The sequence below is a fragment of the Salvia hispanica genome, chromosome 6, assembly GCF_023119035.1.
Source record: "Salvia hispanica cultivar TCC Black 2014 chromosome 6, UniMelb_Shisp_WGS_1.0, whole genome shotgun sequence".
Lineage (NCBI taxonomy): Eukaryota > Viridiplantae > Streptophyta > Magnoliopsida > Lamiales > Lamiaceae > Salvia > Salvia hispanica.
Window position 1 is genome coordinate 40,763,962 of NC_062970.1, and position 12,276 is coordinate 40,776,237.

At 31.1% G+C, this 12,276-nt stretch overlaps 2 protein-coding genes across 3 annotated transcripts; one reads left to right on the plus strand and one right to left on the minus strand.

Annotated features, from left to right (window-relative positions):
• The first annotated feature begins 500 nt into the window (after positions 1–500).
• On the plus strand, positions 501–2,031 carry LOC125197489 (magnesium transporter MRS2-3-like). Of its 2 annotated transcripts, none has more exons than XM_048096241.1 (4): positions 501–1,000; positions 1,088–1,219; positions 1,297–1,473; positions 1,548–2,031. In XM_048096241.1, exons 1-4 carry the CDS (start codon positions 554–556, stop codon positions 1,833–1,835), a joined length of 1,044 nt encoding a protein of 347 aa, XP_047952198.1. In that variant the 5' UTR covers positions 501–553; the 3' UTR covers positions 1,836–2,031. The 2 variants fall into 2 exon arrangements, with proteins under 2 accessions (XP_047952198.1, XP_047952199.1); XM_048096242.1 differs by having other exon boundaries at positions 1,091–1,219.
• Positions 2,032–3,755: 1,724 nt separating this feature from the next.
• LOC125196326 (auxin-responsive protein IAA7-like) lies at positions 3,756–5,152 on the minus strand. The gene is made up of 5 exons (XM_048094797.1): positions 4,823–5,152; positions 4,504–4,733; positions 4,290–4,425; positions 4,137–4,198; positions 3,756–4,043 (listed from the first exon to the last, which is right to left on the minus strand). The coding sequence occupies exons 1-5, from the start codon at positions 5,041–5,043 to the stop codon at positions 4,006–4,008; spliced, it is 687 nt and encodes a 228-aa protein (XP_047950754.1). The 5' UTR covers positions 5,044–5,152; the 3' UTR covers positions 3,756–4,005.
• Positions 5,153–12,276: the final 7,124 nt, after the last annotated feature.

Sequence of the window (12,276 nt, forward strand, 5' to 3'; positions counted from 1 at the left end):
TTCGATTTGGTTCACCTCCGATTTGAATTACGTAAATAGTTACAACAATTTGTACTTGGCTTGCATGAGCGTGTTTATTAGCAACTAATGTTGAGAGTAAATTTTCAAACTATAAGTGTTATTATAAATAAGGATAAATTTCTATTTCGATTTGTATTAATATCCGATCTACTTAGGGATCACCTGATTTAAAAACTACTAATTCGGTTAAACTATTTTAGGAAAAAACTTTAAAATTCATAGAAATAAGATCAGACGAGTTTATCTTTTTGTTGTTTTTAGAAATAAGATCACACGAGTTTATCTTTTTGTTGTTTTTCAGTTTAGGATTTAATTTCAGTTATTTTATTTATGTCAAATTCTATCCCCTCCCTTAATTGCATAAATTTATTTATTTAATTTTATCCTTTCCTTTCCAATTAGCAAGAGGATTTTTGTTACATATATATAGGCTCTATTGCTAATTCAAATATTAGCCTATGTTCGTTTCCCTCGTATGTTCGATCATTCTTGAGAGCAATTTAACACGATTACGCACAAATTGAAAGGGAAGATGTTGGAATCAGTGAGAGCGAAATATCCCGGGGGAAGGAAGAAGGGAGGGTGGCTAGTAGTGAAGTCAACGGGGGCGGTGGAGGAGGTCGGGAAGCAGGCCGTGATGCAGCGAACAGGCCTCCCGAGCCGAGATCTTCGTATGCTGGACACTGCTCTCTCTTACCCCTCCGCCATCATGGGGCGAGACGAGGCCATCGTGGTCAATTTGGAAAGCATCAGCTGCATCATCACATCCACACAGATGATTTTCCTCAATTCCAAACACCCTTACCTCACCTCTTTCATCAACAATATGCAACAACTCTTTCGCCATCGCCATGATTTTTACACCACTAAAGAAGCGCCAATGGATCAAACTGATGATCAAGAGAATGTGATTCTGCCGTTTGAATTTTTCGCGCTCGAGGCGTGCCTCCAAGCTACTTGCAAGAGCCTGGATGAGGAAGTATGGATGCATTTCTTATGCAACTTTTTTTTTTTTTAAATTAAACTATTTTAATATTTCGATTTGATTTGGATATTTGTGTGAAAGCAGGCAACGAGACTGGAGCAAGAAGCTCATCCGGCATTGGATAAGCTCACTTCCAAGATTAGCAATCTCAATCTAGATTGGGTTCGAGTTATTAAGACGCGTTTGGTTGCAATAACCGGCCGCGTGCAAAAGGTATATATTTGGTAATTAAATGTTCTTATATGCTCAAAATATAGTACTGTACTAATAAAATCTATTTGACGTATTAGGTGAGGGATGAGTTGGAGCATTTGCTTGACGACGATCAAGATATGGCACAGATGTATTTGACAGAGAAGTTAGAGGACGACGAAGAGGAGGATGTTAGGCCCAATTTGGAGGAGCTCGAGATGATTCTAGAAGCATATTTTGTGGAAATGGAAGGCACTTTGAATAAGCTATTAAATGTAAGGCATTTTACTCGTTTTGGGAAAATGATATTAGTATTTATTTTGATGAGGTGTGGTTTATGTTGATATAGTTGAGGGAGATGGTGGAGAGCAGAGAAGAATACATAAAAACAATGCTGGATGTGAAACAGAACCAGTCTCTGCAAACGCAAGTGGTGATCAATACAACGAGTTTGGCGGTTGGCACGCTTATTGTGCTCACAGGGGTGTTTGGCATGAACATTGGCATCGAAATGTTCGATCCAACCAAATATGGGACGTCCGACTTTCTCTGGACCGTCGGTGGAGGCACCATGGCCTCGGTTTTCTGTTGTGTTGTGGCAGTTATCTGGTACAAGAGCCAAGGTCTTTTGGATTAAAGAGGCACAACAATCTTGCTACCTCACTCTTAGTTATGATTGTTGCTTAGTTTTTTTAATAATTTTAGATGAGATGATAAGCTGATACTATGATCTTAAATATTCTGGTGGATGTAATGATTTAAATTGTATCATCAATTTAATTGCATTGATCATAAATAGAACAAATAAGGAAAACGAATTCATGACTGGCCCATTTTAATGTTTATCAAATAAAAGGAAAAACTAGCCCAATTTATGGCCCATCTTAATCTTGCGATTCAAAAGATTATGGAGTATTGGAGTATATTTAAGGTCTCAATAATTTATAAATCTTTCAAGGCCATGTTTGGTTGACGGGAAAATAAAATTGGCAAGTAAAATGATTCCTGGAAAAATGAAACCCAGGAATATGATTCATAGTAACTTTATTTTCCTGTGTTTGGAAATATCAAGATTTTAAATTTTAATTTTAATTTAAACATCAAACTAAAAATATACTTATAACTTTTTTATTTATAAAAAACAATAATAAAATAAAAAATTTAATAAATTATTACTAATTATAAATAATAAAAATTATATTAGTATATTTATTATTATGATGGATAGTTTAAATATGGATTGCCCACACAATATATAATAATATAATTGTAATTATAGTCACATAGAATATTAAACTCATTTACTATAATTATAAATATTATTGTTATTTTTATTATTATTGTTATTATTATTATTATTATATTTATGTATATTATAATTGAATAAATATAATAATTATTATTTATTATACAATTGATATTATATAATTATATTTTAATTATTTAATAAATTATTAATTACTTTTATGAAATATTATAAAATATAGTTATAATTATGATGATTTTAATCGTAGTTATTTATTATACTAAAATTAAGTACTAAGCTTAAATTATTTTTAAAACATCATAATTTATAAATAATAATAATAATAATAATAATAATAATAATAATAATAATAATAAAACTAGCCAATATTGCATTAAATATGTAAGAATCCTAGAATAGTTAGGATTTAGAATCCTGGAAAGTTGTACTAACTTTCCTTGCTCTCGGATTCTGATTACTTTCCCAGTTTGATTAAAAATCAAAACAAACACAGGAATTTAAAATTTAAGGAATCAGATTACTTTTCCAAACAGAACTCTGGCAACCAAACATGGCCCAAGTGTTTGGATAATTAACCTTAAGTTTTAAAAGTAATTGAATCAACGTACACTATAAAGTGTATAATATATATTCTTACGAAAGATAATATTATACAAATTAAATTTTAATTACGCCATTAACAAATAACAATATTGAATTTCTAAATAATAGTACTGGGCCATCGTCACACACAAATATTTAGTATAAATCGTTTCGGTACATTATTTTATTTATGTACCAAAGAGTTATTATACTAACATTTTCGCAAATATATCTAAAGTTAAATGATGAGACAATATGTGATATTTTGGCAAACAAATAAATGAAAAAATGTATCTGTATATGTATGTATAATTGTATATGCAGCATAACACATGCATGTGCTCCCTACCTCCCATCATGCTTGATTAAATTCCAGCTCATATATCAAAGCAAACCCTAATTGACTTGCATTTACCACCATGACCATTCAATCAAAATTAAATACTAGCTTCAATCATCCAGATAAATTAAAAGTAGTAGCAAGATTAATTAATGCATATACCGAATAAAATATAGATTTGCCAGGAATAGTCCCATAAACATTCACATGGTCATGTTCCCTTCTGCACCCTACCTAGCTTAGATACTACAATAATCATGAAATACTCCTAATAATGTTCATAAAATATTAGTAGCAAGTTACGAAGAATCTTGTAATTGAAAAAACAAATTTCATTTTTTAATAATAAAAAGACATAGGCACAACTGTGACAGCCAAATCAACAATTTATTAACCAAAATGAGTCATAAACTTTAATCATAACAAACCAGACAACAGATGATGCGTTTGCTTCTTGTCTAATACAAATTTGTCCATAAAACCTTCATATCTATATGTTACAATAAGATACAGACAATACTTCATCAAAAAACTACAAAAAAAAAATCACAAAAACCGAAATATAATGATACTTAATTTGACCATCATCAAACCAGTGGTTTATCACATAATATTCCATTAGCATCTGCTCTTGCATTTCTCCATTGCTCTTGGTGCTAAATATTGATTAAAAAAGCAAAGAAAATGAGTACCCTACTAATTATTTATCATTTTACTATATGAAATATGAGTATTATTGTGTAACGTACCTAATCCAATCGCCTCGGATCCTTTCATAATTCGGAGACGCTTGCATGAATCAACAAACATCCTGAATGAAATATTTATAGTAATTCATTGTTAAAAATGATCCAAACAATAGATCTCATATTATTGTTAGCATTGAAGAAAAAAATACATACTCCCATGGAACATCACCAACAAGCATCCAGTCACCATCCTTATCTTCATAACTAGGAACATATTCTGAGCTGTTCAACAGATCCATCAATTTCCTCTCATTCATGAAGTCTATCATTCCTTCTGTCCCATAATTCCCTATATATACACCAAAATCAAATAATTAAACCAAGCAATCACACAGCAATATAGTTTTTGTCAATTGATTTGAATTACCCATGGTGAAGGAGCTGAACATTTTGGCTAAGGCATCAGAGAGCTCTTGGTAGCTCTTGTACATCTTCAGGTCGACCTTGCGCAGGTAGGGGGCGCCGTCCATCGACACCTTCACGAAGGCGGCTCCACCGCTGCATGCCGCCTTCTCCGACTCCTCGCCCTTGCTCTTCTGGTGGCTCATCACGTTCTTCCGAAACGCCCTCACCGGCGGCCATCCCACCACCTGTGCCCTAGAAATTTCAATCGAATCGAATTAAATCAAATTGAACACTCGATCGAGAGGGAAATGTCAAATACGACTCGATCTCAGAAAACTCACTTGGCAGGAGGCTTGATGTGATCCTTCGGAGGCAGCATAGCTTTCTCAGCGGAGGAATTCTGCATGTTTTCCTTCAGATCCAGGGCGTCAGATTCGTTTGACTGGAGGTTGAGTTTGAGATCGATGGTCTCGGAAAAGCCTCTCTTTCCCGTGATCTTCGCGGCGGCGCCGGGCAGGCCGAGGCAGAGCTCGGTCGCCTTCAGATTCAGGCCGACTTCCATTCAATTCGCCGGTTTATTCTTCTCCTCCGATTTCGTTTTCAATTGGAGTGGCAGTAGAAAAATGTGCGTGTTTGCAGTAATAATGATTATGAGAAGGGAGCAAGAGCAAATGTGTGTGAGCGTGGTTTGCGTGTATATATAGCTGCATTGGGCTCATCATGTCGCGAGGAATCGCGTGCTGACACGTGGCGTTGTGATCATCTTGGATCAAGAGCATTTTGTTAGGATAATGATTTAATTAGCCAATATATAAATGATAATGAATTCCCCTAAATCTCAGCTTTTTGTGGTATGGTGAAATGACAAATAAGGTGCTTCAATTATTTAGTATGGTGTTTTTGTTTTACCAGTGGTGTGACAGTTTATTGCTCTGACAACTTTAATCTAAATAATTATACTACTACTCCCTAAATACATAAACATTAGTCTTATCTGAGAGTGTCAGTTATTTAAATACTATAGTGAGAATAATGAGTTCAATAAAAGTCTTATTATAAATGTAATATTAGTAATGATTAAAAAAAATTTGTATAAGAACGAATCCAATCATAAGGCAATTACCAAAAGTAGAAAGTTCATTATTTTGAGTTTTTGACATGGGTATCATCATAAATTAGAGATATCATATTACTCTCTCTCTTTTTAGCATTTTAAAAGAATTATCATCATATCATATCACCATATAGTCCAAATATATATGTGCATGTTGCGATGCTTATGTTGTAAAACTCAATTAATTCATGAAATTGGAATCAATGGTTCGATGAATTATCTAAATATATGAATTGACTAATCATAGTGTTGCTTGTGGAAATATTCGTGACTCATCCAAAATGAACTCTTTCTGATAGTGATTATTTTCTGTACAAAACTCAGGCAATAGTCCTTTTCTTTTTTCTGTAAAACTGGCATCAATCTTAATCGTCACAATTAATGCTTGCTTTGACTAAATTACGCTCTGTCTCTGTGATACTAAACATTTTATTAAAGCATAAAACCAACTATTGTATATTATATTCTTAATTATGTGAAAGTCTTTTTAGAGATAAACATATGTGTATAATGCAATGCAGATATGCTTGCAATAGATGACGGACGAAGAATGGAAGAAAATATCGCCTCGAAATATGGGGCGGAGCTGTCCTGATGTGGGGTTCACAGTAGCTTCAAAGACTGGATTCAATTGATTTTAGCAGCTTCAAAGATTGGATTCAATTGATTTTTCTAATATTCACGAACCGGCGGTGGAGTTGATCGACCCTCCGAATCCACCTTGATCCCACTTTAATTACAAAGAGGGAACATTTCCAAACCCTAGTTGTGCCCTAGCACCATAATCATAATCTTTTTATAGAAACATTGCATGTGTTGGACCAAATTTCTCTACCAAATTTGATGGTTCCTATCAACATTTTCTTTAATTATAATTTACAATATCTAAAAGAATGATGTATCTATTTTCATCTTTTGGAACTTGGTGCGTCAGTCGAAATCATGCAAGAAAACAAGTGACTGTTTTTCGGATTTGGGAAAAAATACAACTATTTTTAATACCTTTTTGGCAAAACAAAGAAAAAATCAAAAGAAAGTGACTACCATTTGAGTTTACTTTTGGAGCTTTATTTTTTTAATGATAACCCAAGGTGATGTACATATATTCAATATGTGGATATGTTTCAAGTGGTCCAAACAACCCCTAACAAAGATACATGAATATAGAAAAGAATAATCAGTTTCACATTTTGGACCACATTGGTCATGTAGTTAATAACTTAAAGTGTTAGGTAATAAAAATTCAAAGCCACACACATTTATTTTATTGTATAAAATATATAATGAGAAACAAATTTGATCATATCTTGGTATTTTTTGAAATTTGATTCTAAGAATGTGCAAATGGATGGTAGACATGCGACTGAGTTATAGATATTTATGTTACATGCATGGATATCTTCGATTTTAGGTTTCAAATTGGATTAGTTAAATTAAGCTGAAGATTTCTATCATGATTATAAGGTTGTGTTTATAAGACTACCACACATTTAATTCAATAACTAAGAAAAATTATTTATTTTCTTAATATAATGTATCAAATCAACTTTAGTCGAAATAAATAATCCATTATATAATTAATCCTCAAATAATATGGAGGAAAGATTAATTAATTGTGTGACAGGCCTACTGAATTTGATGACAGAGAATAAGTTTGGAAGTTCATGACACATATCAACATCTACTAAATCTTTTTTAAACAAACACAATCGAAATTAATTTGTCGGTAATTGATAAATAGTCCAAATTAATTATATGATTGTCAGTGTAAGCAATAAAGTACCCACTAATTAACTATTGAATTTACTTCTACATAGTTCGCCATTTCAGTGATCACTAAGTATAATTTCAATCAAATTGGACATTCGAGAAGAAAATATTATTGTTGATTGGTACTCAAATTTCCCACTTTTTCTATGTCATTTGATTGAAATTTTGGAGTAGATTAAGGGATGACAGAGATCGAAGTGGTAGGCTTGGTTGAGTGCAATTTTCTATTATCCTTTTTTATTATAATGCTCACCATATTACTATTCGTAGGTCATCACTTAAGTCAGACTTGTCAAAATGGATATCGGGTATTGGATACCCGATATCCAAATCGGATAATTGGATATCCGAAACTCGATTTTTCGGGTATTGGATCGGGATCGGGTAGCGAGAATTTTAGATTATCGGGTATCGGGTTACCCGATATCCGATCGGGTATACCCGAAATATCCGATTTATCCGATTTATTTTCTAAAATTAATAAATTATATTTTTATTATAATTAAATATAATTTAATTTCTTAACTACAATTTAATTAATACTTAATAGTTAGCATATAAGATATGTAATTTAATTTTTTAATATTTTAATTTCATTGACTTGTGATATTTTGAATTTTTTATGATATTATTGTTAGATCTTGATTCTTATGAATTATTGAATTGTGATATTTATAAAGGATGAATGTTTGAACTTATTAATTTTGATGGTTATTGACTTATTGTGGATGGATAAAAGATGTTAATATGTAGTATAACTTATGAATTTTGTATTTTTCAAAGTTTGTAGTTATTTTCTTTTAAATTCGAACTACTACAAGAATTTGTATTCCTATAAATTTGTAGTTATTTTTTCTTAAATTCGAGCTATTATAAGAATTTGATATTTCTAAAAGTTTGTAATTATTTTTACTTTGAATACTAGTACTTCAACTTTGTATTAAATTTGAATTAAATAATATTAAATAAATTCTAAAAATTTGTAGTTAGTTTTCAAAAAAAAAAAAGTAAAAAAAATTCAAAATCACAATTGGGACTGGATACCCGATTTTTCGGGACTGGATACCCGAGTCGGGTATCCGGGTACCCGAAATCAAATTCGGGTCGGGTATCGGGTATTGAATTTTGGGAATTTCGGGATCGGATACCCGAAAATTTCGGATCGGATATCCGCGGGTACCTAATTTGACAGGCCTAACTTAAGTCGTTAAATTCTCGGTAACATTACCAATGTTACATACCTAAAGAAGAATTAATCTTAAAAAATAATCTATTAGAAAATAAAGTTTATTTGATCTATAAATCACATATAAAATTCTTTACAAATCAATGTGGAGCACTTGAATCCATAAGTTATGATTTTCTCTTACTCAACCAATAAATCCTTTTGGTAATAACTTAAACTAAATGTCCATTATATTAATACAAGTATGATTAACTGTTGTGGGTCACCCACACTGCAAATTAAATATAGAAATATAAATATGAATCTTGGAACAATAATAAATATTCCATATGTTCGTTGAAAATGGGACAATGGATCCCCATGGCAATTGGTGGGGCCCCTCTTTGAAATGTCTTAAAAGCGCACCATCTCTTCTTTATTTTGCCATCTAACACACGCTTCATGTGGTACCATTTTATTAATTGCTCAAATTCTTGTTAATATTGTCTCTTGCAGTCAACAATTATTTCCCCCTTTTTCAATTGTTTTTAGTATAAACTTTATTTTATCTTGTTACTTATTTCATGGTCAATTAATCATCTTTTAACCTTTTCGAGTTGGACACGAATAATTATTGAAATCAGTATCTCATAAATAGGGGATACATCGATCTGGACGGATTATGTAAAAGATGTCAAATTCAATCAAATCGAATAAATTAACACCTTGTACACCTATTATTTTACTAGCTTTGTGACAATATTGTAATTGGTATACAGTATATTAAATTTATTACTACTGCTGCTACTACTATTATGTTACTAGTTTTAATTGTACACCTATTATTTTATTTGTTTTAAAAGTCGACAAGATATATATCAAATTTGATTTAATGGAAAAGGGAGCTGAATCTAGCAATTGGTTGCTTGGGTATTTATATTTATTTGGACACAACTAAGATCTCGTTTCTACTGTATTTCAGTTTTTGTCGTTATATTTTCGTTACATGCATAATTTATTAAATTCAATTGTAGTAGTATATATTTATTTATGTACATAGAATATATCACACACTGTTTTTATATTTTAAATACATTATGTATTACTTAGTAATTTAGTATTACCTTTGAAGTTAGAGGACAAAAAACTCATTATTTTATTTTATTTTTATACTCCTCTAATTTATAGAAATTAACTATCATATTCATAATATATCAATTAAAAATCAGTACTATAATTTAGAAAGTCTCCATGAATCTAAGCATTTGTGTTCAACTATATGCTAATTTATGCACAATAATATGCAGATTTATCTTCAACATATGTATGGCATGTATGATGTGTTTTGCTTTTTACCCTCCTTAAACATAAAATCAGTTTAGAGGTTTAAAAAAGCAAAAGATCTCAATCATTGGATAAACAAGATCATTAGATGAGATTGAGAAAAAATAAAATCAAATTAAATCAAACATCAAATTTTGCATCATATAATATAAGTTAGGGGCTCAAAAAAGATGATGAAAATCCCCTACAATCAGATAGAATCACCTTTACAAGTGTGGATACGGCTTAGTTTGATCTTCTAAAGATTTTGTAGCAATCAAAATTCTCCACTTCATTTTGTATTATATATATGTGACAGGATTAACCTTTTGGTTGTTCCCCTATTTTATTGCTAAATGTAGTGTTTTTAATTATTTTATTATTATATTAGTGTGGATCTCGTTAGTGGTGCTAATCATGCCCAAACTTACTAATTATGTCGCACATTTAGGGAATGATATAGTAAGAATATCAAATAATCTAACACCAACCACTTCACTTTTCCTTGTGCAGTTTAAAGTTTTCGTATTTAAATATTTGATAGTACTAAAAGTTTATGATTTCGGCGTCACCAAAGACCCTTTTGCTTACACACGAATAAACTATCAAAATTCTTATAGTCAAATTATTATGGACTTAATTGGATGGATATTTATTCCAAATCGATTGTAAAAAGCAACAATGTAGATTTAATAATCAAATAAGATTTGTAGTACTGAATAATAGTGATAGTAATTTTATAAAAGTTCTCATATGTTTAATTTGTAACATTAATATTTTTATGTAATATGGATGGGGTAACCATGAGAATTAATTTTTTTTGTCCAGAATAAGTTAAGAGTCAATTTTGCCATAAATCTGATTTTTGAATTTCCCTGTAAATATAATCCAATTATTATTTGGACCAAAACAGAGAACAACTGTTGCTGTGACATTCCTTCCCATCACAATCAGACCCCGTTATGAATTTAATCAAGCCATTATTATAATTATCCGAAATTTAATTCTTTTTCTGAAATTAATAATAACAACGACTGTGAGAGTGATAATATGCCATCCATGTTAAACTCTCGTTGTTTTTCATGTTTTTTCATTTAGATTTTATATTAATAATATCTCTTTCACTTATTTAAACCATTGATGGACCACTCACGAGCCATTAAGCCCATGTTAGAGGCCCAAAACAATGTGTACTTTCAATCTATTTTGGTGAAGTTGAAAATCATTATCCTATCTCTAATATCATGAAAAATTGAAAGTGGCGTGGTAAGATTAGCTGAAGATTAAATTAATCTGTAAAAACTAAAAAACCACGTTGATTGATTAAAAAAGGTTAGCCAAAATTTAATACTTCTTTCATGAAATTTAAATTGATTAAAAAAGATCAAAAATATATTTTGATCTTGCATGTAGATTATAGCGAATGGATATGTGAGGTGTAAGTCACGAATTTGATCTGATAAAATTAAAATTTAGTGACGAGTCAATCCATCAAAATAGTACTGCCTCCGTTTTAACAAAATCCAGTACTAAAGTATTTGAAATGACACGAGTTTTAATACACAAGTGGTGAAATGAAGTACTCCCTCCGTCGCACCGAAGATGATTCACTTTCCTTTTTAGTTTGTCTCACCCAAGATGACCTATTACTAAAAGTAGAAATCACTTTATCTCTACTTTATTCCATCTTTCTTACTTTACTCTCTCCACTTAACACACAATATAAAAGTGTATAAAATCCCGTGTCGCCCAAGAAAAGGATCATATTCCTTGGGATAGAAGGAGTATGAGATAAGAATTGGTAAAGCAAGAAAGAGAAAGAGAAAATGTAGTGGAAATAGAGTTTGTGAATTGTGGGATCCACTTTTTAAAATAGAAAGTTTAAATAATTTCGATTTTTAATAAAAGATACCAAATAAAAATAGTTTCTATTTTTAAGAATCGGAGGTAGTAAGCCCCGTCGTCTTTATAGATCATGCTTTCATCTAAAGACAACCACATTTCTTTGCTGTATTCTAACATCATTCTCCTCAACTAACAATTTCTCATTTATGCTAAAATCTCATTTTTGTCTCTCACTATTTCTCAATCACCGCAATAAATTTGCTATCAAACAATATCGATGCTAATAAATCGCTTATTTAATTGTTGAATATAAAAATATTACTCCAAAAAGAAATGATTGGTAAAATAGTTATTGACGTGGCATGACTTTCAACTTGCAAAAAGTGTGGCTATGGTCTGCCCTGTTTTGGAGAAGTACTGACAGGGAGCAGATTTCAAACTCAATCAAATCGAATCCAAATCGAAAGTTGAAATATAATAGTACTAACATTAATCAATTGAATATCATGATAAATTACCATACCGAATCATCTTGGGAGAAGAAAAAATATTTTAGATTTATAGTCACCATATCAACA

What these genes read in the sequence shown, in the direction of transcription:
- LOC125197489 (XM_048096241.1), top strand. Translation starts at nt 554, where the DNA reads ATGTTGGAATCAGTGAGAGCGAAATATCCCGGGGGAAGGAAGAAGGGA. An exon ending in GCAAGAGCCTGGATGAGGAA is followed by an intron (nt 1,001 to 1,087) that starts GTATGGATGCAT and finishes TTTGTGTGAAAG; the next exon opens with CAGGCAACGAGACTGGAGCA. An exon ending in TAACCGGCCGCGTGCAAAAG is followed by an intron (nt 1,220 to 1,296) that starts GTATATATTTGG and finishes TTGACGTATTAG; the next exon opens with GTGAGGGATGAGTTGGAGCA.
- LOC125196326 (XM_048094797.1), bottom strand. Translation starts at nt 5,043, where the DNA reads ATGGAAGTCGGCCTGAATCTGAAGGCGACCGAGCTCTGCCTCGGCCTG. An exon ending in GTTCAGCTCCTTCACCATGG is followed by an intron (nt 4,426 to 4,503) that starts GTAATTCAAATC and finishes GTGTATATATAG; the next exon opens with GGAATTATGGGACAGAAGGA. An exon ending in GTTGGTGATGTTCCATGGGA is followed by an intron (nt 4,199 to 4,289) that starts GTATGTATTTTT and finishes TATTTCATTCAG; the next exon opens with GATGTTTGTTGATTCATGCA.